This window comes from Rana temporaria, chromosome 7 (assembly GCF_905171775.1).
Source record: "Rana temporaria chromosome 7, aRanTem1.1, whole genome shotgun sequence".
Lineage (NCBI taxonomy): Eukaryota > Metazoa > Chordata > Amphibia > Anura > Ranidae > Rana > Rana temporaria.
This window is the reverse complement of record NC_053495.1, coordinates 60,819,185-60,840,746: the sequence shown is the minus strand read 5'-3', so window position 1 is coordinate 60,840,746 and position 21,562 is coordinate 60,819,185. Positions and strand designations below refer to the sequence as shown.

The following is a 21,562-nucleotide window of genomic DNA, read 5'->3' as shown; positions in this document are numbered from 1 at the left end:
CTTTCACTTGATTGGACAATACCGGACTTCCGTTTTCTCTTTTTTTTTTTCTCTCTCTAAAAACTTTATTTGTTTCATGTTATCACAACAAACGTTCTAATGAAAAAGTTATGTAGTGAGGTTTCTGCATATACGTTAACCACTTCAAAGCTACAGGCGCCACACAGATATTAAAGCACCTTCTCCACCTACACCCTAAAGCCTCATACACACGATCGGACTTCTTTTTTTCCGTGGATTTTGCTCTGAAGGGCGTTGGCCGTGAACTTGGTATGCATACACACAGCCAACAAACACGAACGTAGTGACGTAAGAGACGTACTAGGGGTTTTTCTGCTCTTTACCGCCACCCTTTCGGCAACTTCTGCTATTGTTGTCCGATGTTTAGCATTGGTTCTGAGCATGCGTGTTTGTACTTTGGACTTCAGTCCGATTGACTTGTGTACACACAAAGATTTCTCCATGAAAAAGCAAAAAAGTTTGTCTGATGGAGCGTACACACGGTCGGATTGTCTGCAGAAACAGGTCCGTCTGAGGTTTGTTGTCAAAAAGTCAGATCGTGTGTACCGGTCTTTAGAGCCATTACAGCAGCAGACTCGTCCTAGGCCGCCCACATCTGGGGTGGCTGATGGGCTGCCGAGTACGTAGTGACCTGAATGCGTGTACGCAGGAGACTATGCTTTCACTTGATTGGACAATAATGGACTTCCGTTTTCTCTTTTTATACCTCTAAAAACTTTTTTTGTTTCTTATTATCCACTTCACCCTCGCAAGATTTACCCTCACCACCTCATGACCAGGTCATTTTTTTGCCATACAGCACTGCATTAACTACTTGCCCTCTGGAAGATTTACTGCGTTACTTTGACAATTGCGCGCTCATTCAACGCTGTACCCAAATAAAATGTATGTCCTTTTTTCCACAAATAGAGCTTAAACTCGGAATTTGAAACAATGAACTTGGAACTCAGAATTCAGAACACTGAACTTGGAACACGGAACTTGGAGTTTGGAGCAGTGAACTTGGAATGCGGAATTTGGACCACTGAACTTGGAACACAGAACTCGAAACACTGAACTTGAAATTTGGAACACTATAGTTGGAACACAGAACTCGAAATTCATAACACTGAACTTGGTACTTTGAATTTGGAACACGGAACGCTAAATTTGGAACTCAGATTTCAGAACACTGAACTAGGAATTTGGAACACTAATCTTGGAAGTTGGAACACAGGACTCGAAATTCAGAACATTGAACTTGGAAGAAGGAACTCAGAATTTGGAACACGGAACACTGACCTTAGAACTCTGAATTTGGAACATTGTACTTGGGATATGGAAACCGGAATTTGGAATACTGAACTTGGAACACAGAACTCTGAATTTGGAACATGGAATGCTGAATTTGTAACTCAGAATTTGTGACACTGAATTTGAAATTCGGAACACTGAACTTGGAACACAGAATTTGCAACACGGAACTTGGAACACAGAATGCAAAATTCAAAACACAGAACTCGGAATTTGAAACACTGATGTGGCATTCGGAACACCGAACTTGGAACACCAAACTCGGAATTTGGAACACTTACCTTTGAATACGGAACACTGAACATGGAACTCAGAATTTGGAACACTGAACTTAGATGACGAATCTCAGTCTTCCAAACACTGACCTTGGAACACAGAACTCGAAATTCAAAACACTGAACTTGGAACTCGGAATTTGGAACATGGAATTCGGAAAACACTGAACTAGGGTTGCCACCTGTCCAGGATTCACCCGGACAGTCCGGGTTTGGAATCCTGTGCCCGGGTTTCAGGTGGACTGAAACCCGGACACATTATTCAGACTGGGCTGTGGCTCCCCAAGTAACCAAGATAGTCACACACAAATCTGTTGCTGTGGGGGGGTTGTCTGGGGGGGCAGGTTTGGCATCACTGGGAGGCAGGGCGATGATGTCAGTGATGTCAGTGAGAGCAATTTGGCCACACCCACTGTTCGCTGCAGGACGCTATGTACATCACAATACTATTGTCCTTGGGGCACCCAAAGGTGTCCCAGGCCGCTAAAGTGTTCGGGTTTGGCTTGAAGAAAAGATGGCAACCCTACACTGAACTTGGAACTCGGAATTTGGAACATTGAATTCGGAAAACACTGAACTTAGAACACAGAAATTTAAATTTGGAACGTGGAATTCAGAAGTTGGAACACTGAGCTTGAGAATTGGAATTCGGAAGTCGGAACACTAAACTTAGAACACTGATCTTAGAACTTGGAACAATGATCTCTGGATTTGACTCTCAGAACTTTATTCCGTACACAAAGTACAATGGAAAATGCCGCACAAACCATTGTCACTATAGAAGAACTATATAACAATGGTAATATTGTACCACAAATCCTATGAGAATGAATGATTGTATTTGTCTCTTCCACATACAAAGTGTAATAAGTGACACATGACAGTGCGTTGTGATGAGGAACACGTGATTAAAGGGCACAAGTGGTCACCTTCATTTGCTCTAGTCACTCAGCCCGTCCTAGCAGGTATATGGTGCACCATGCACAGCTATTAGGGATAAGGTTAAATACACCAAAATTCACACACATTTTCTTAAAATATATTCCTTTGAATCCTAGTAAAACGTCTATAGTATTTTTTTAGAATGACTGGAGGATATATATTTGAAGCACCAGCTTATATTTCACTTCTAGGACCTTTTTTCCCACACCCCTCTGTCTGTAGGAGCCACGCCCACAAGACAGTCTATAAAAAACAATGTGGTGACGTCAAGCCCCACGTGGCCTCATCTTTGTCAGTGAACAAAATGGCGTCCTACTGTCTGCTAGCTAGCCGGCTTCAGGTGAGTGAGTGAGGACATAGCGGGCGATGTGTGGCGTGTCGCCTGGGGACGTGTAAGGTTGAGCTGGGAATAGTGGATGTAAAGTGCGCTGTTTAGGCCGCGATCTCTGGGCTTTCTATGTGTATTTCTGTAGCCCGGGGTCTAGGCGTTCTCTGCGTGTAGGTGACCCGGCTGTTTCCATGGTAACGGACATATGGCATGGATTGACAGAAGTGTATTCCAATGACAGGCGGTGACATTGCGGGTTCAGTCAGATTTCCCCCCTGAGTTGGGCTGGTCAAGGTGACACCAAGGTGACCGCCGCAGTCCTATCGGGGATACACGGCTCTGCTCTGCCAAGTAGGCGGACCAATCCTGGGAGGCTCCTTACTGTCACCTTCACTTACGGCTGTCGTAAAACATCCTCCATAGGAAGCCACTTAGTGAAAGGCTCATATGAAGAATTTTACTGCAGCAATTCTGATTACATTTGAATTTATTCCATCCACTCCCTGTATTCCTATATACCTGGAGCTCATTATTTACCCCGCAACCTGCTGTGCAATGCTGCATGTGTGTGTTGTGGGGAAAAACCCCCAATTTATTTACTAGGTTGTGTGTTCTGTAAAAATTCAGTGCACCTTGTGCTATGACAGTTTACTACTTCATTGTAAACTGTCACCCCCAAGGACACACAGAAAACCATTTGTTTCCTGTGTGTCCCATTTACACTGCAATGAAATACGTCTCAGTGCACTGTACAGCTGCACATCACCCTGTACATTGCCATGTCTGAAATGTGTGTGTTTTGTACACTTCCAACAAAGTTTGTTTAAAAAAAAAAAAAAGTGGGGGTGCCCCATATGTTACCCTGAATCTTGCTCCACACTGCCCCCTCTGGCAGCTGTCAGCTCATGTGTGAAATAAGCCTCAAATGCCTCTGAAAGTGCTGTAATTTAAAGGGGTGTTCCAGTCATTTTTTATGTTTAGTCAGCAGCTACCCTGTTTCCCCAAAAATAAGACCTACCCTGAAAATAAGACCTAGCGTTATTTTCCAGGAGGGATGCAATATAAGCCCTACCCCGAAAATAAGCCCTAGTTTAAAATGATTGTAAAATCATGTAATCCACTCTATTACAGTAGTATATGATGTACAATGTGTGTGTTTCTGAAATATAAATGAGGGAAAGAGAGCTCCGGCGGGTCACAGAAGCGCAGAATGGCGCTATAACAAAGGTATTTGGCACAATTATATTACAGGAACACACACATTGTACATTATATAATACTGTAATAGAGTGGATTGTAGGTTTTTACAATCATTTTAACTCAGATCACACTGGGAATTCCTGACAGGCAGGGAGGGAGAGGGGGAGAGAAGACAGCACATTACATGGTAAGACCTACCCCGAAAATAAGCCCTACTGTGTCTTTTGTTGGCATAATTAATATAAGACCCGGGCTTATTTTCGGGGAAACACGGTACAAAAGTGTAGCTGCTGGCTTTTAATAAACACACTCACCTGCTCCACGTTCCAGCCACGCGTTGGCCGGGGCTCCTCTCCCCCCCCCCTCTCTCCGGCCGGCGTCTTCATTCTAAGTGTGGGCACCCGGCCGTGACCGCTTTCGGCTTCACGGCCGGGCACCCACTGCGCATGCGTGAGCGGCGCTGCGCCATCCGATTGGACAAGCGATCGCCTGGGACTTGTCACAGATGATCGCCTACAGGGAGGGGCTGCCAAAAGGCGATCTGACTATTCGCCTTGGCAGCCCCTTGGCGGAAGGAGGAAGTGGGACAGGAAGTCCCACTCCTCCTGAAGCACCCCCCCCCAAAAAAAATTACATGTGGCATGTAAGGGGGCGAGGAGTGGATTTAGCGGAAGTTCCACTTTTGGGTGGAACTCCTCTTTAAGCTCATGCGAATAAAACATTTTCCTCTTCCATACATGATATTACCGTATCTACTCAAGTATAAGCCGAGTTTTTCAGCACATTTTTATTTATTTTTTGTGCTGAAAATTCCCCCTTTGGCTTATACTTGATTCACCTTTTTTGCGCCTGATCTCCCGGAGTTTGGCGACCCGCTGCCGGCCATAGGTCACCTGGACCCCAAACTTGGCACACATGTAGCCCCATTCTTCCTTTACAAGTTTGTGGTCCGGGGACCTATGGCCAGAGAGCACCGATTTTTATTTTTTTTATTTTTATATATATATATATATATATATATATTATATTCGGGCACCCCTTCTATAGACTCCCATGTTAAACAGTAATATCTCCGGTGAGTTTGGGGACCTAGTGCCGGTCGTAGGTCCCCTGGACCCGAAACTTGGCACACATATAGCCCCAATTCTCCTCTACAAGTCTGCAAAGTTTGTTGTCTGTGGAGCACCAATTTTTCAAACCTGGGCACCCCTTCCATAGACTCCCATGTTAAACGTCAGTGTAGGCATGGGCACAGTGAGGCATGCAGATGGACACCCTAGGCTTATACTCGAGTCAATACGTTTTCCCATTTTTTTTGTGGTAAAATTAGGTGCCTCGACTTGTATTCGGGTCGGCTTATACTCGAGTATATACGGTACTCTGTTTTTGTTGCTTTTTAATATTTCCCTGACTGCATCTGCTGTGAATGAGCCCTTGCGTTGGTGTTTATTTTCTTTTTTTGCAGAATAAATGCATATGTAAGAAAAACAAATTGTGTTCTAATGAGCCTAGTTAGACCACTGCAGCACTTTGATGTGCACTAAAAAAAGAAGCAAAGTATTCTGCATTTTGTCCATGCCAGGGTGCACATGAATACCATGAATGCATGTAAATACAACTTGGTAAAAAAACGAATAAAAAAAATTGAGAGATTATTCAAAAAAATCCTGCAAATGCATAGAGGTCATGTGCAAACCCATATGCGGTAATGCACGATGGGGGGGGGGGTAAACAAGCCCCTTTACCCTGGTTCACACCAGTGCTGCTTTGATGCAATGGTTCAGGAACCTTTTTGAAAGTTGCTGCGACTTGAGCGGTTCCATTGCTGCAAATGTCATACAACTTGACAGTTCAAAGTCACATGACAAGTCACAATTGTGTGAACCAGGGCTTGCAATGCTTTGTATTCTCTGCATTTGACACAAACAAAAGTCGTCTTGGCTTTCCAGGACTCGTATCTAAACCTATTAACAAAAAGGATGGTGTTGCAGCTTACAGGTCTTTAGATGCAGTGGCTTCGTTGGGTCCCTTTTTGTGCTCCAAAGCTCCTGATCATACGTATGCATCCTGAGCTGTCTGCTATATCTTTGTTACAGCTCTGGGTGAGCATGCGCTCAGCACAGAAAACCTGTTTCCAATGAATTCATATATGTGGCCACTTGACCATTCACAGGAAGCTTTGTATCTCGAATAAAAGACGACCTCTGGCTGAGGTGAAGTGGATTACCTCACGATCTCCACCAATGAGAGGAAGCCTTGTACTCCTTCAGAAACGACAAGCCTTTTTGTGAAGGGCTGAGCAGATCTCAGCCTGATTTTGTTCGAAGGATGTGAATTCCTCATACGGCTGCCGCAACACAGCAGAGTGTATTGTATGTAGGCTACATACAGTTTATACAAGGCTCAAAGTGGGTGCATGTATTAGACCCCTTTCACACTGTTGCCGCCAATAGCCTCGGCGGTAAAATAGCGTTAAAAAGCTGCTATTTTACCGTCGTAATTGCGTCACATTTTGCCTGCTAGCGGGGCACTTTTAACCCCCGCTAGCGACCGAGAGGGGGTAAATACCTTTAAAGCGGAAGTTCTACTTTTGTGTGTAACTCCACTTTAAAGTGGTTGTAAACCAAATACGAGAAGTTATGGGCCCAGTGGCTTGATGTTCCGGGGCTTGCCCCGATAGACCTAGTGTATGACAGGATATTCTAGGTTGGCGCCCAGCCGGATTGGGAACACTGGTGCATGCTCTGGAGGGGGGAGGGAGGGAGGTGATTGCAGGGAAACCTACTATGTTGCGGGGATGTGATTGAAGTGCACTGTTTTGCTAAAGATGTACTCCCCCAGGGGAATTTAAATGTGACCATGCTCTGGAAATTGTAAACAGTTTTCTTTTTTAAATAAGCTCAATAAAAACCTTTGTTTGAGAAAAAAAAAAAAAAGTGGTTGTAAACTCTTACACACCAGTTTTACATACAGGTCAGCCTATAAGGCTTACCTGTAGATACTGGAGATATCCTAAACCTGCACGGTTAAGGAGATATTTACCATATACACTAAAGAGGGGGGGCATGATCGTTCCAGTGCCGTGACCTTCGGTTTCCGCGTGCAGAGTGATGTCACGTGACTCCGGCCAGTCAGAGCCAGGTTTTTTGGCCCCCGGAAGGAAGAGGGGTGAAGATGAATGCAGGGATATCGTGGGTTTTGTTTGCAAGTAAGTGGCACATAATGGGCTAGTATGCAATGCATACTAGCTCATTATGCTTTTACTTTGCAGGGGTATAAAGAAGTAAAACCTACTAGGGTTTACTTCCTCTTTAATGAAGGAAATGGCATGTTTAAACTGATGTGGTCCAAACTAAAGGTAAAAGAAACCTGTAAATCCATACAGATTTCTGAAAAGTATAAAAAAATAAAAACGAATTGAATGCATGCCTGCCTAGACCATGTCTACTTTTAGGTAGCATAGTACTGGTGTCAATGCTTTTCTTTTCCCTGGGCTCAGCTTGCTCCTCTGAGCCTGGGACCTTTGGAGTAGGACACACTATTGGGATGCCATGCTGGTGGTGATCAGGGAACAGACACTGAATGCAGACGTGCTCAGCTCTAAACTGTCCAAATCCCAGCATGGCTTCTCTAAACTGCTTATTCTAATGGTAGAGATTACATCTGTGTGTAATGGACCCCTAATGTTCCAAAAAGGGTTTTCCCCTACTATGGCATAAGGCAGGGCTTAACAAAATTGCTTTCAGTCTAGGAGCCAGGTAACAATTATTTTCAACGAAAAACCTAATTTCTTATGTAGCCCTGATGTGTATTGTTACAGATGCACGACACAAGGTACTTGCCTGCCATGACAAAAGAAATACTATTTATACATTTTCTCCAGATTCTACGGTGCCCAGCTCAATGTTATAACAACTGGGTAGATGGCACACCACACACCTGCACCATCTGAATCCAGGAGAGATGTTGCTGTGGCACTCCAGCCACTGATGCCCACTCTCTCTGAAGCTCTTGGATTCAAACACCACACACACACTCTGTGAACCATCTACCCCAGTGCCATGGAGCTGAGCTCAATCACCTGGAATCTGGGAGTTAAGCATGCATGTGCTCTTTTATTTTATGGAGACTGCCATTGCTAAGCTTTTTGAAAATGCTAGTTGCTAGGCTTCCTATGCCCTGAACACAGAATGAAGGCAGTTGTGCTCCTGGAGATCACCCTGAATGACCTATGCAGTAATCGCAGCCTTCATGTTTCTGTACAGCAGGCTTCCAGTAGTGGAAGTTGAGTGACGTTGGTGCCATGTAAACAGTCCAGCTGTGTGCAGTGTGCCTGGGCTGGACATGCCGGCAGGGGATTACCTCCTTGCATTCCTCAAGACTGCTGGTCCAGCATCTCTATAAACTGCTCCCGGCTCAGCCTCTCCAGCCAATGAAGCAGGGTGCTCTGATGTTGGAAAACTACCGACTCCGGAGCCCCCCCCTAACACCATGTCAGTGGCTGTCGCTGTCTTCCATCCCTCTCCCCTAGACATCGCCATTCCCGCTGCCACTATTCACGTTCCCCATAATGATAGTGGTGCCAGGTAGAGCTGCACGATTCTGGGGAAAAATGAGAATCTCGATTCTTTTGCTTACAATGAAGATCCCGATTCTCAAACTTTTATTTTGAATATTGCCATGGTCTGAGTCAGCTACCCATATTATGAATATTACCACGGTCAGCTACCCCAGACTCTGGGTAGCGGACTGTGGTAATATTCATAATATATTATAAGGGATAGTGGTTGCCGGTATTTTAAGTCCACTCCTCACATGCTCCTCTTTAATAGCCTGTCTGATTCTGGGTAGCTGACTGTGGTAATATTCATAAGGGACAGTGGTTGCCGATATTAAGTCCACTCCTCGGCTCGCATTCCCCCCTTTATGCTGCTGGTGTGCACACCCACACAGTGCGCACTCAATGCTGTGCGTGTTTCGTTTCCTGGCCAAGAAACGTGGTGGTACCGCCCACGCATCGACATCCAGCAATGCTGAATCATGCGCTCTCATGACTGAGGTCAGTTACAGGTGCTAACATCAGTTCCGATATCTGCCATTTGCGCTCCACGCTGGTTCTGTGGATCCGGCGGGGCGATCAGAAAATCGCGCTAATCCAGCCTGGAGATTGCGGGGGGGGGGGGGTTTGAATCGAGATCATGATCTTATAATAATTAATCGTGCAGCTCTAGTGCCAAGCAGTGCTCTACTGTGTCCAGGGCTAATACAAGACCCAGGCTGCTGCCTCCACCTTCCCGCCCAAGACTAGCCTCACAGCCCACCCTGTAATGACGGGTGTCCCAACTGCTGACAAAAGCCCAGGCACCAGGATGCAATTTCTAGTCGACTTGGCGCCTGGGATTTGTTGAACCCGGATATAAGGGGCCTTGTGATGGGTAGAGTGGGGGATAAAAACTAAAAAATTATTACAAGAATGAAAGTATAGTCTCCAAAAAATAAATAAATAAATAACGCGCACCAGATCCGAACGACCCCCCCTTCCCACTTTTCATCACACGAACATGAGTCATTGTGAGACTTTCATTTTAGGGAACCAGTAGGTTTGACACAGCTGACTAATGAGATTTAAGCGTGATTATTTGATTCCTTGTAAAATTTAGATGTCATGTCTAATTTCCTTCTTCTGTTCTTGTTTTAGCAAGCCTTAGGCCATGGAGCTCGGAGGTACCACATTTCAGCCGTCCTGTGCCAGAGAGCCAAAGTTTCAATGAGCCAGTTTGAGCCCAATGAATATATCAGCTATGAAAAAGTGGAAAAAAATATTGACATTGTTCGTAAACGGTAGGTGTTATGGTCTTGGTCTCTATGCAGAGTTGCACCAGATTTAGCATACTCCAGTTTTAGTAAATGAAACCCTGTATAGACACACATTGTGCTGAAATAAAAAAATATTCAGGGAAAATATATAAATGCCCATTGCGGACTCTTTAAACCAGCAGGTTATATTTACATTATATAGTTGGGGTAGGACGTTCTGTCTCCAAATATCGATGTCGATTTTGGGGCAGTGAAAGTTAAAGGAGTTGTAAAGGGAAAAAATTTTTTTTTGCCTAAAATTAATGTCTGCAAGGTAGACAGACAGAATAGTGTAATGATTCTGTTAAAAAACGAGTAAATACCTATTAAATTCCTTCATCTATATCACCTCCGGCGTTCTAGTTTCTGTTCTCTCATTCACTTCCTGGTTTGCATCGCTCGTTCATGTAAGAACTACATTTCCCAGTATGCATTGCGGCACGTCCAGTAATTCACACCTCCTTGAAGTCTCTAACACGTAGGGAGCGTCCTGCTGCACAGATGTAGTTCCCAGGAGGGGGTGAGCATGTCACTGACCACCGCAGTAAAGCCTCCCATCACGGTGGTATGTAAAATCAGACAAGCAGGAAGTGAACAGAACAGAGAAGAAATAGAGCAACTTCTGAGCGAAAATGAACAATGAGAAAGTGAAAAGAGGAATGTCTGCAGGTAAAGGATGCTTATTATGGAAACCTTTTTTTTCCTTTACAACCCCTTTAATCTAAAAAAAAAAAAAAAAAAAAAAAAAAGTCTGCAAATGACAGCCATTGCATTTCTGTGTTGCTAAAATCAAATTGTAAAAACAGGTGCTGAACCTATCCAGCAGGAGGTGAATGGTCAATTCGCTCTGTTTAAGAGCTGTGGTACGTAGCAGTCTTCACACCTGACCCTTTGTATGTTGGGTGCCTGGTCCACTGCTGTGCTTTGGTTCTTCCTGTCACTGCTTTGTCCTGTAGTAATGTTGGGCCAATGGGAGGTACCATATTGCATGGCAGGGGACACGTGCCAGAGCACTGTGTGGATTTGCACTCCTCACATTTGCAGAACTTGTATTTTCTCAGAATGCAATGGTCTCTGTAATTTAGCTAGGAAGATCTGGCATTAATCTACCCCTCCATTCACAGAATGCATTGCAATATGTTGAGAGGAAATACTATGAGTGTTGTGAATGCCTAAGGGGACAAGAAAGGAAGGGGAATCTGCAAAATGCTTGACTCCTAACCCCTGCAGTGCTGTGGGCAAGTGTCCAGCATCACTGAGGGGGAGGTTGACTGTAACCAGCAGAACAAGGCATACACATTTATTACACTGGTGCGGTATGACACACAATTTTTACTTTGACTTTTTTTTTTTTTTAGCTTTTGAAATTTGTTTGCACTTGGCCTGAGTGATGAGGTTGGACCGCTCTGCAGAAGACATTTGACAGGTGTTAAGGAGGCGTTACTGCCTGCTGTGCATGACCTGGGGGATGCATTTTGTCACAATGCAGAATGGCATCTGTACACCCCCTTCTGCAGCTGGATAGTGGTTAGGGGGTGGAAAAATTGCAGCTCAGCCATGTTTTTTTCCACCTCCTGCCTCTTCCAAGTATAATTAAAAACTTGGTGTACCTGTGTGTTGCTTTTAGAACCAGTAAATTGTCTCCTCCTGGGGTGCAGGCATCTCAAAGTGAACATGTTTATTTTTACTTTAATTGCCTAGTGCCCTACTAGCTGGGATTTATGGGATGTTCTGAAAAAGGAAACGTCCCTTCATGGCTGCTGCACCTGTTTGGTGGTCAGTGAGTCTGCAATAAAAGGCACAGGTTGTGGAAAGGGGCCAGTGTAAATATTGTATGAAAGCTGATTACATTCTCCGTTTTAAAAACGGAATTCCACCCAAAAGTGGAACTTCCGCTCATCTGATTTCTCCCCCCACAATTGGCACCTTTCGGGGGAGGGGGGACAGGATACCTGTCTTTGACAAGTGTCCTTTTTCACTTCCAGGAGCCTCAACTGTGGCTATTGACATCACAGCTGGTGCTCTCTCCTCCTCCCCCAGCCGCCGGGCCAGCAGGAGAGAGGAGCGGGCTTCGCGCATAGGCAGTAGCATTCCCGGCGTGAAGCCAAAAAGCTACACTGCTGGGGTACCCTCCCCCGCAATGGCTGAAGCAGCACCCAACAGCTGATGGGCAAACAGCTGCAGTGCCGACATCGCTGGACTTCAGGAGTATGTGTAGCTGATGTGTGTTTTGTTTTTTTGTGGACCTCCGCTTTAACTCCAGGATTATAGGTTCAAAAATTCAAGGATTTTAGGCTTTGTCGCTTGGTAAAGTAGGTAAAATGTGTGCAGGCATCTGAAGAGGTGAAAACTAAACATCCCTAAAACTACTGCCTAGGTTTTCTTTTTAATATTAAACAAGATAATGCTGCATTACAATGTTTTAGCTAAATTCATTAATTATTTTTAAGTTTGGACCGTCCCCTCACGTTGTCGGAGAAGATTGTATATGGTCATCTTGATGATCCGGTAAAGCAAGACATTGTGCGAGGCAAGACTTACCTTCGTCTACGCCCTGATAGAGTTGCTATGCAAGATGCCACAGCCCAGATGGCAATGATGCAATTCATTAGCAGTGGATTGCCCAGAGTGTCAGTGCCTTCAACTATCCATTGTGACCATTTGATTGAGGCCCAGCTTGGTGGCGATCAGGACCTTAAAAGAGCAAAGGTATGTGTTGTGCTTTGCAAACACTTAAACTAAGTGTATTTTTACTTCAGTGTTTACAATGAGGTGGTCATATGGAGGGGTGTGTGTTATATATTCTAGTCTTGGAGAGCAGGGCTCAAAATTTCAAGTCCTGAGATACTAGCCAGGCCTTAAGAGTTACTCGCCACCAGTTGCCCTACCCTGCCCCTAATTCTGCCCCTAAACACACCATAGCAAATTATCTCATGAAATTACATTGTTAAATGTTTTTTATACAGAATTGAAGTACACAATATATATTAGTGCTTGTCAGTGTCGCCCAATCAGCACCTATCAGGGCATGCGTGGGGGAATTGAAAGCAGAAACGGTCGGATCAGAGAGGGGATCTCCCGCTGTGACTCAGCTTGGATCTGAAACGCCGGCCGCTGCGCTGTCAAAGTCCCCCTCTTCTGGACTGTCTCATCTGATAGTCATCCCAGTACTTCAATTTCCAGGCATTGGACCAATGCGCTGTCTATCATAGGAGCCCGTCCAGGAGGCTGGAGTTTCAGATCCAAGCTGTGTAACAGGAGTTCCCCTCCGTGTGATCCTCTTATTCTCCCTAACCTACAGTTTCCTGGCTATTTGCTGGGAGGAGACTTGGCTCCTATTAAACCCCGCTTGCGCACCCCCCCCTTTCCTGATGGCGCACACACTCCATCTCTGCTCATTTCCACTCGCCAAATGCGAGCAGGTGAATGGATATTGAGGACTGTTATAGAGAACTACGTTTTTCCTGCTCGGTCGTATGATGGCCTGATGCATTCTTCCAACATCGTCCCTGTTCTTACTCAGGCCAAGATTAGTTTCTTTACTTTTTAATTTCCCTAAAAAAGGATGGTTACTTGTGTATCCTGTAGCCATGTTCATGATTTGTTCAAGACTAAAAGGTTGTACTGAAATTTGCTCATAGTCCTAAAACTATTTAAACCGACTCAACCTTTAACTCACAAATGACACTATTTTCATATTTTGCTTCAAAACTGCTAAAAAGGTGAGCAGTTATACAAGCTCCCACAAGTTACAAATGGTATGGTGCTAGTGTAGGGTGGAGTTCCTGATTGGCCCTTGTAGTGGAAGAGGCCGAAAGGTGACTCTGCCTCATATAGACCCAATACTATAGTTGTGATTTGGAAGTACTAGCTGGCCATTGGCCAGCTAATTAGGACATAATGTCCATTAAAATATGACAGGGGCTCCAAGCTTTCCCCCAACACTATCAAAAATTAACTGTTTTTGTCTTTTGGCTATCTTTTTAGGATATAAACAAGGAAGTCTATAATTTCTTGGCATCTGCTGCAGGGAAGTATGGTGTTGGTTTTTGGAAACCCGGATCGGGCATCATCCATCAGGTGAGACCAGACTATTTCTGTGGTACATAATGGCAAAGACGGGTTACTGTGTACTTACCTTGGATGCGGTCACCCTACATGTTCTATATGTAGGGTGTTATGAGAGGTGTTCTGTCCACTTGTATTAGCTCCAGGCTTTAGCAAGCACTGCACCCTAAAGCTACACGCAATAAGGCCAAGGAAAGCTTTGAGTGGAATGTAATTGTAAAATTGCTGGCTTTGGCGTCTCGAATGTGGAGATTTGGTCTCCCCATTTTGGAAATCAAATGATGTTTGGAATCCTGGATTCGGGGGGCTTGTTGGAACTTTTAAACCGTAATAAGGAGTTGGTGCTCCTCAAACATTAAGGTTTTCAGAAATGGTAAGCTATTGATTAGGAACTTAGACTTGCATCTTAATCCTGTGTAAGCTTAAAGGGCTAAGGCTGCTTTGTGGGCTTTTTTTTATTTTAAAACCTTTTTTTTAGAGGGTGTGTGGGGAAGAGCTGGTCTAAGCCCACCAATACAAGCTCCCTGGGAAAGGACAACAATACACCATTGAAGTGTGCGGTTATGTACAAGTAAAAGTTAGAGGGAACCCCATAGGTCTTTGAGACAACTGGTCTCTACAAAGTACACAACTAGGAAGGTCAGTAAATTGCAACAACCATACAAAAGACTCGCCCTTTTTGCAATTCTAAGTTTCATTCCAGATTGCATGTGGGCTCATGGCGCTTTACGCATGGGAGTTCTGTCAGGTCTACACGCTAATGAGCTGCTCCATGAACAGATTTTAATGAAAGTGCCAAGTCACTAATAAACTCCTCAATGCAGAGAGCTTGTCCTGGCTGAGACCTCCTAGGTTTCCTGCTGCTTCCTGAGAAGCCTCCAGTGCTCTGAGAGATGGCAGTGAACTGGCGGAGTCTTTATTTTTTCTGCCTGTGGCAGTGGCTAGTAATCACGTGGCGGTCATTGTACCAATGCTAAAAATATTCTGTGTAAATCAATGGCGGTTTAGGTTTTAAAAGCATATAGTGATAAACTTGAATCGTAAATTGTGGTCCCAGAGTTATCAGCCTCGCTAACATTCATGTTACCTGACGTATATGGTGCAATTTATGTTGTGCGTGTCTTATTGATCTAAAAATAATAAAAATTAAAGGAAATATTCTAGCTAAAATGGCTTTGAAGTACTAAATGACTATTTTTGGGCATTGCTATATTCAAAGCAGACTCTGTCCCAGGCAGTAATGTTTCACTGTTACATAATGGCAGCTGACCTAGTATGGAGCAAGGTGGCTCTAACGGTAAAGCAAAGAATTGGTAGATTTAGATTATCTGTGGATGTTCCTATTACTTCCCCCATTTAACCCTTACCATGCGTTTTTGTTTTTTAGCACCAAATAGAAATCTTGGTACCAAAAATTTAGTTTTTAAAAATGTATTTTTATATATAATTTTTGCTTTTTTTTTTATTTTTTTTTTATTTAATGAATTTTAAATTAATCTGAATTTTATTGTTGGCCATTGGCTTTTTTTTTATTTTTTGCGCAAAGGAAAAGTATTCCTTTAATTCTATGTATGTCTTCACACTGGTCCATTGTGGTGTAAAAAAATCTTGCTTGCTGCATTTTTAGTCGGTAAAAAAAGCACCAAAAACCCACCTCCTATTATGGTTTTACCCTTTCGTCTTCCAGGACAGCCCTGTAGATGTAGCTCCTCCCTCCGGGACAGGAAACACAATCACCCCCAATCATAAAAGGCGGTCCTCCAGGTCCTCTCCTCAGTTTTTTTGTGTTTCCTGCCGGACGGGAGGAGATACAATCAGGGAACGTGTTTGTTTGTTTGTTTATGTGAGAGAACCTACCTCAGCCTTCAGCACTCCTCTGGCCCTAGGGGTAGAGAGCGTAGCTGGAGTCTCCTCCGCCGTGAGCTCGGCGAGAGTCGGACCCCGTTGACGGTGGGATCCGTCCCCTGTAGTGATCCGGGTGGCGTGGCCGCGAGGGTGAGAGTCGCCATCGATTCGGCGCGCCGCTTCCGGTATTCGATGAGGGGGCGGGTTCCATGCGTTCCAAAGAGAGGAAGGAGTATTCTCGGCGGAAGCGCGTCATCAGGGGGCGCCCGGAAGTATCGTTCCTACTTCAAAAAAAGGGCGCGGAGGAGACTCGAAGGACCCGGCGCTGGTGTTTATTCAGGGAGACTGAAAACGATTACACAGGACCATGGAGGCAGCAGCGGCTATTTCCGATCCTGGTCCAGCAGGCACCGGTACCTCTCAGGTAAGGCCTGGTGACGGCACATGGCTTACTCTGATAGGTAGGGGATTTTTACCCCAGATACCCCCCTAGGTGGTGAACCTGTTTGGTGGAGGTTTTTTCTTTTGCACCTTCTAGGAAACCTTGTCACAGTGGTGAATGAAGGTTTAGCTGGTTGTAATGTGGTCAAACTGTGTTGTTTATTTTAACAGGTCAAGGCCCATGATAAGAACCAGCCTCCTAGGAAGAAATGTGCAGTGTGTGGGACAAAGCTAAGTTCAAATTGGGATAAGCCTTTATGTCCTGACTGTGTTAATAGCTTGGTTAAAGAAAGTTCGTTAACCACTTGTAACCAAATGTTATCATCCTTTAAAGATGAGATGGCATCCACATTTCAGTCGTTTAAGGGACTGATTGATAGGATGCAGGTTCCAGCCCCGTCCCTAACTAGGGCCTCTAGTACTCCTTCCTTACAAATTCAGGAGGAAGAGGAGGAAATTAGAGACAGAACTCCCAGATCAGTTGTTTCCTCTCAGGCAGGTTCAGCATCTGAATCAGAGGGAGAGGAGGATTCCTCCAGGGCGGCCAGATACAAATTGTCATTGGATGATGTGGGGGATCTCCTGAATGCCATCTATGACACTTTAGATATCCAGGAGGAACAGGTTCAGCTCTCACGGCATGACCTCATGTATCAGGGGAATGCGACCAGAACCAAAGTTTTTCCGGTTCATAAGTCTTTGATTGATATGATTCTGCGAGAGTGGGAACAACCTGAAAGAAGACCCTTTTTTTCAGGCAGCCTCAAACGTAGGTTTCCATTCGAATCAGATGTGTCTCATCCTTGGAACAAGGTTCCTAGACTGGATGCCCCTTTAGCCAAAGTCTCCAGAAGAACAGATTTGGCATTTGATGACCTAGGTTCCCTTAGGGACCCAATGGACAAAAGGGGGGACCTACTTTTGAAAAGAGCTTGGGACGCCTCTGCGATCAGTTTAAAACCAGCTCTATCGGCTACTTGTGTAGCAAGAAACTTAGAGTGTTGGCTCACCCAGTTACAGGCACACATCTTGGCAGGTACCTCTAGACAAGAGCTTTTAAAATCTTTTCCACTCTTGTTTAAAGCAGTGGGTTTTCTAGCTGACGCCTCAGAGGAGTCAGTAAAGTTGGCTGCCAGGTCAGCAGCCTTGGTCAATGCAGCCAGAAGATCAGTATGGCTAAAAACTTGGACGGGAGACGCCGCCTCAAAATTAAAATTGTGTGGTCTTCCGTTTTCAGGAGATCACCTTTTTGGACCCGGCCTCCAAGAGGCTTTAGAACGTACTCAGGACAGGAAGAAGGCCTTTCCTGAGAAAAAGAAAAAAGCCGAAGGAAAGAGTTTTTTTCGTGGCTTCAGGGGTTCAAACTTTTGGCAAAACCAGAAAAAGGAAGGCCAACCCAAGAAGCATTGGGCAGGCCACAAGGGGCGTGGTAGAGGAGGAATCCTGTTTAATCCTCCTCAACCCCCCCCAAAACCGCAATGACTCCTGTGTCCCCGTGGGAGGAAGGTTGGGGCAGTTCCTCCCACAATGGACCAAGGCAACCTCAAGCCCGTTCATTCTAAATTTAATAGAGAACGGATACAAACTGGAGTTTGCGTCACTGCCTCAATGGAACTTCAGGGTGACTCATCCTCCCAGAGAAAAGGCAAAAGCAGAAGCTCTCATGCTGTCGCTAGGAGAATTAGTGGATCAGAGAGTTCTAATTCAGGTACCCCTGGAGGAGCAGGGACAGGGAGTATATTCCCATGTCTTCATAGTAAAGAAACCATCAGGGAAGTTCAGGATGATCCTGAACCTTCGGCCCCTGAACAGATTTGTAAAATACAAAAGGTTCAGGATGGAGTCGATCTTTACAGTTGCAAGATGTCTGTTCCCGGGGTGTTACATGGCGACCCTGGATCTCAGGGATGCTTATCTGCACATCCCTATACATCCAGATTACCAGAAATTTCTCAGGGTAGCAGTGAGGGCAACTTTAGGGATTCAACACTTCCAGTTCCAAGCTCTGCCCTTTGGTCTATCCTCGTCTCCGAGAATTTTTACCAAGGTTCTGGCAGAAGCTCTTGCCCCTCTCAGAGATCAAGCTATCACGGTAATCCCATATCTGGACGATCTACTGTTTGTAGCCAGATCGGCTCAACAGTTAGGGAAGGATTTACTGGTGGCACAGGAATATCTCTCCTCACTCGGGTGGATAATCAACCGGGACAAATCCCAGTTGGTGCCATCCCAGGAAGTGGTTTACCTGGGGTACAGGATATCTTCGGTAAGGAGAAAAATTTATCTCCCCGAGGAAAAGGTTATCAAAGTAAGTCAGGCCGTTGCCCAACTACAGTCCAATCAGTGGATTTCAATCAGAGAGGTAATGAGAGTCCTGGGGTTCATGACATCCTGCTTCCCTGCAGTTCCTTGGGCAAGACATCATCAACGCCCATTACAGGAACTTATGCTCCGTCTCTGGAGCGGCCAAAGTCAAGATTTAGAGTCACTGATTCCAATCTCAGCCAAAGTAAAAAGGAAGTTGTGGTGGTGGCGAAAACATCACAACCTGAGCAAGGGTCTAGACTGGTCCTTCCCGGTGGAAGTAATAGTGACTACGGACGCAAGTGCCTGGGGCTGGGGAGCCCATCTAGGGGAAGCAGTAGCCCAGGGAGCATGGTCTCCTGTGGAGGCAAGTCGTTCCTCCAACCAAAGAGAACTGTTGGCAATTCTAAGAACCATAGAGTCATTTCAGGGAAGGTTGGTAGGACATCACCTGCAAGTTCGTTCGGACAACGCAGCGGCTGTTGCGTACCTGAACAAGCAGGGAGGGACAAGAAGTCCGGCTTTGCAAGAGATATCCAACAAAATCCTCTCCTGGGCGGAGACCAACTTGTTTTCACTGACAGCAGTTCACCTAAAGGGTACTCAAAACTCTCTGGCAGATTATTTAAGTCGCCAGCCAGTGAAACAGGACGAATGGTCCCTGAACGAAGAAGTATTTGCTCAGATAACACAAAGGTGGGGTCTCCCGGAAATAGATCTTTTTGCCTCAGAAAAGAACAAGAAAGTAACCCAGTTCTTCTCAATAGATCCCAGAGATCAGGCCTTAAGGATAGACGCATTTTCCAATCCCTGGAGGTTCAACATTTGCTACGCCTTCCCCCCAGTAAGGATGATAGCAGCAGTGCTCCAGAAATTTCGGTTGGAGGCGACAGACTTGATTTTGATCGCGCCCTGGTGGCCAAAGAGGCCTTGGTTCGCAATCCTGAAGGAACTATGCATTTTTCCTCCATTTCCCCTTCCAGTCCGGAAGGACCTGATCTCGCAGGGTCCAATCCTACACCCGCAGATAGACAGATTGAATCTAACTGCGTGGTATCTGAGGAAGAGTTATTGAGAGCAGAGGGTTTCTCAGAGAAAGTAATAAACACCCTATTACAGTGCAGAAAGCCAGTTACAAGAGCAATCTATGCCAAATTTTGGAAGAGATTTTGTTCCTGGATGAGAGAACAAGAGTTAGATCATCCAGGTATTCCAGCTATTCTGGATTTTTTGCAGGCTGGGGTAGATCTGGGTCTCTCCCCTAGCACTCTAAAGGTACAGGTAGCAGCCCTGAGTGTCTTCTTGCAGTGTTCCCTTCAGCAGAATTCATACGTTAGGAGTTTTTTCAAGGCCTTATCAAGATCTAGGCCAGTGAGGGTCTCGACCTGTCCTTCTTGGGATCTTTCATTGGTGCTCAGAGCACTCTCAGGCAAACCTTTTGAACCTCTGGAGAAATCCATCCTGAAATGGGTCACACTTAAAACGGTCCTCTTGGTGGCAGTGACCTCAGCCAGACGGGTGAGTGAGCTACAGGCTCTTTCAATCTTGGAGCCTTTTTTGTTGATTTTTGATGATAGGATTATTTTGAAAACAGACCCCAGTTTTCTTCCTAAAGTTGTGTCCAAGTTCCATAGGACACAGGACATTGTCCTTCCTTCTTTTTATTCCACCTCAGACTCAGAGGGAGCACCACAAAACTTACTAGATGTGAGAAGGTGCCTTTTAGTTTACTTAGAAGCTTCCAAAGAGTTTAGGAAGAGCGATTCCCTTTTTGTTAATTTTTCAGGTAGTAAGAAGGGTCATAAGGCATCAAAATCCTCTATTGCCAGATGGATCAGAATGGCAATAGAGAAGGCTTATGAGTTAGAGGGCCTACAAGCCCCATTTGTTAAAGCACACTCGACTAGAGCAGTTTCGAGTTCATGGGCCGAGAGGGGCGGAGCCTCACCAGAAGAGATTTGCAAGGCGGCAACGTGGTCAAGTTATACGACCTTCGCCAAGCATTATCGCCTGGACTTGATGTCTGAGAAGGATCAGGCATTTGGTAGGAGGGTCCTCCAAGCAGTAACCCCACCCTGATAAGTAAGTTTCTTGTTTATCATCTACAGGGCTGTCCTGGAAGACGAAAGGGTAAAACCGAAGTTAGGCTTACCGGTAACTCTGTTTTCAAGAGTCTTCCAGGACAGCCTGGCTTCCCACCCGGTGTATATTATTCTAAACTGGAAATGGAAGTTTGTACTAACGATATGTTGGTAAGATTATGTTTTTCAGAGTCCGTCAGGAATTCTTGGATGAACTGAGGAGAGGACCTGGAGGACCGCCTTTTATGATTGGGGGTGATTGTGTTTCCTGTCCCGGAGGGAGGAGCTACATCTACAGGGCTGTCCTGGAAGACTCTTGAAAACAGAGTTACCGGTAAGCCTAACTTCGGTTTTTGATGCGGTTTGAGTCACATGACCTATGAAAAACACCATAAGCACTGTAAAATTGCGTGCATTTTCGGCACCTTTTTTTTAATGGCCAAAATTTGGGGCTATGTAAAAGGAATGTCTAACCATGAAGCCTCACTTGGTTTCATAATTTTGCAATCGAGCATAACTTGGGAAAGTTTGCAGGAACAGCGATAATCTTTTGGGCTGTGCATGCCCTGAAGAGTTTTATTTGTAATGTTTGCTTTGCCAGATACTTGTCCTGCCAACTTGAAATCGCTGTAAAGTCTGTAGATAAAAACTTGGACACTGTTGAATGGAGCTGTGGAGTTCTTAAATGGCTAAATGCAAGTGTGCCCCACCTTCTTTTTTTGTGCCCCCCACCCCCTTCTAAGACTCTCTACCCTGTAAAAGAAAAGATGTCTATTTTACCATTTTGAAGCCACTCGGGTCCAGTCACATGATCGTGTTCAGCTTCAGTGTAGAGGAGAGGCGGTGACAATGGCTTTAGTGTAGAGAGCCAACCAGGGCTTCATCTCCTAGACTCTGCAGCCATTGTC

General features: G+C 45.1%; 1 protein-coding gene across 1 annotated transcript in view; it reads left to right on the top strand.

Moving 5' to 3' along the window:
* The first annotated feature begins 2,768 nt into the window (after positions 1–2,768).
* Positions 2,769–21,562, top strand: part of ACO2 (aconitase 2) — a 56,289-nt gene continuing 37,495 nt past the window's right edge. The window contains exons 1-4 of the mRNA XM_040359461.1: positions 2,769–2,871; positions 9,758–9,900; positions 12,366–12,624; positions 13,903–13,995. Of these exons, the coding sequence (XP_040215395.1) occupies positions 2,836–2,871; positions 9,758–9,900; positions 12,366–12,624; positions 13,903–13,995 (531 nt within the window). The 5' untranslated portion in view covers positions 2,769–2,835. The remainder of the gene's footprint in view (positions 2,872–9,757; positions 9,901–12,365; positions 12,625–13,902; positions 13,996–21,562) is intronic.